Source organism: Salvelinus sp. IW2-2015, unplaced genomic scaffold, assembly GCF_002910315.2.
Source record: "Salvelinus sp. IW2-2015 unplaced genomic scaffold, ASM291031v2 Un_scaffold2497, whole genome shotgun sequence".
In the NCBI taxonomy this organism is placed as follows: domain Eukaryota; kingdom Metazoa; phylum Chordata; class Actinopteri; order Salmoniformes; family Salmonidae; genus Salvelinus; species Salvelinus sp. IW2-2015.
In genome coordinates this window covers 1,124-2,592 of record NW_019943813.1, presented here as the reverse complement: position 1 = coordinate 2,592, position 1,469 = coordinate 1,124, and the positions used below count along the sequence as shown (strand labels likewise).

Here is a 1,469-nt window from a genome sequence, read left to right as displayed (position 1 = left end):
TAAGCCAATAAATTAGGGTGTTGCTCGATCTGCAGGTTTATCTTACTGTGGGACTCCATGCTAATCATTATATTGATCTGGGCTGTGAGAGAGAGAGAGGAGTGTCTTAGAAGGAGGGGAGAGCCCAGTAATCCCCATCTCAATTCACACCCTGCCTGCCTGCTGGGGAGTCAGGCTCAAGGTTATACAGTGGAGCACCACAGACCGAGGCCCAGGGCCAAGCTGGGGGAGGAATGAGACAGGGGCCCAGCACCCTGGGGAGAGAGTTTCCTTTGGTGGCCATGGAGGTTGTAGTATCCTTGGAAGACTGTGATGCTGGGTACTTGAACAGTAGGGCAATTTTATTAGTAAAGGGGTGTTTTTGATGCAATGGAGGCACCAACTAGGGTAGCCCTGGGGTGAAATGGGGGACTAACTAAAGTTGTCTTTCAGGGATTAAATGGGGTATGTACCTTGGTAATTTGGAAGTTGTTATGGGGTACTTACGAGGGTAGTCTTTGGGGTGCACCTTCTCTGACCAGTTGCCGTAGAAGGTGACTCTGTACTTGGCTGTTCCACAGGCACAGCAATCCAGCAAAGGTTTCTCTGTGGTCTCCCCATACAATGACTCTGAGAAGAGAAAGAGAGTGAGAGAGTGAGAGAGAGAGGGGGGGGTAAAGGAGGAGAGAGAGTTTGACAGCAGAGAGAGGTATAGGGTTGTTATAGGTAGGGGACAGAGGAGGGGAGAGGAGAGGAGATGGGCTTATTTACTGTGGTTTGAAGCAAAAGAATAAGGGGAAATTAGATATATTAGGCTTTCATATTGAGCTGTCTTTTGAAAATAAATACATGCTACAGAGTTTCTATGAGAAGGTCACTGAGTTGAGAAATATGAGATGTGCAGTTGTCCTCAATGTCCAATTCTTTCCACAACTGTGTGGTTAGCTCAGATGGAGAGGAGAGGCTGAATATAGGCTCCTGATTTTGCCTGGTTATTTACATGATGATGTGGTGAAGAGATAGAGGAAGGGAGGGAGGGAGAGAGGAGGGAGGGAGAAGGGTGAAGGAAGGAAGAGAGGAGGGGGGAGGAGGAGGGACGGGAAAAAGAGGGAAGGGGTGGAGGAATGTAGGAGGAGGGGGTGAGGGAGGTAGGAAGGGCTAGGAGGAGGAAGGGAGGGAGGGGAGGGAGGAGGGAGTGGGCAGAGGAAGGAGGAGGGGGTATGTGAGGAGGGAGGGAGGGAGGAGGGGAGTGAATGAGGGAATGGTAGGGCAGCGGACTGGTAGGGTGAGAGAAGGGGTGGAGAGGGAAGGTGGGAGGGGAGAGGAGGAGAGAGGGGGTGGGTGGAGGGGTGGCGAGGAGGGGTTGTAGGGGTGAGCGGAGGTTGTGGGGACGCGGGAGGAAAGGGGGGGTAAAGCGAGGGTGGGACGGCGGGAGAGAAAGGGGGGTAGGAGGGTTGGGGCGGGCCGGGAGAAGGGGGGTAGGAGTGGTG

The 1,469-nt window shown here is 53.1% G+C and overlaps 1 protein-coding gene across 1 annotated transcript in view; it reads right to left on the bottom strand.

The window, feature by feature from the left end:
* The window catches only part of LOC112074105 (spondin-1-like), a gene marked incomplete at its 5' end in the record, with an annotated part of 60,716 nt that overhangs the window by 58,987 nt on the left and 260 nt on the right, over window positions 1-1,469 (bottom strand). The window contains one exon of the mRNA XM_024141328.2: window positions 487-609. Coding sequence (XP_023997096.1) covers window positions 487-609 — 123 coding nt within the window. The remainder of the gene's footprint in view (window positions 1-486; window positions 610-1,469) is intronic.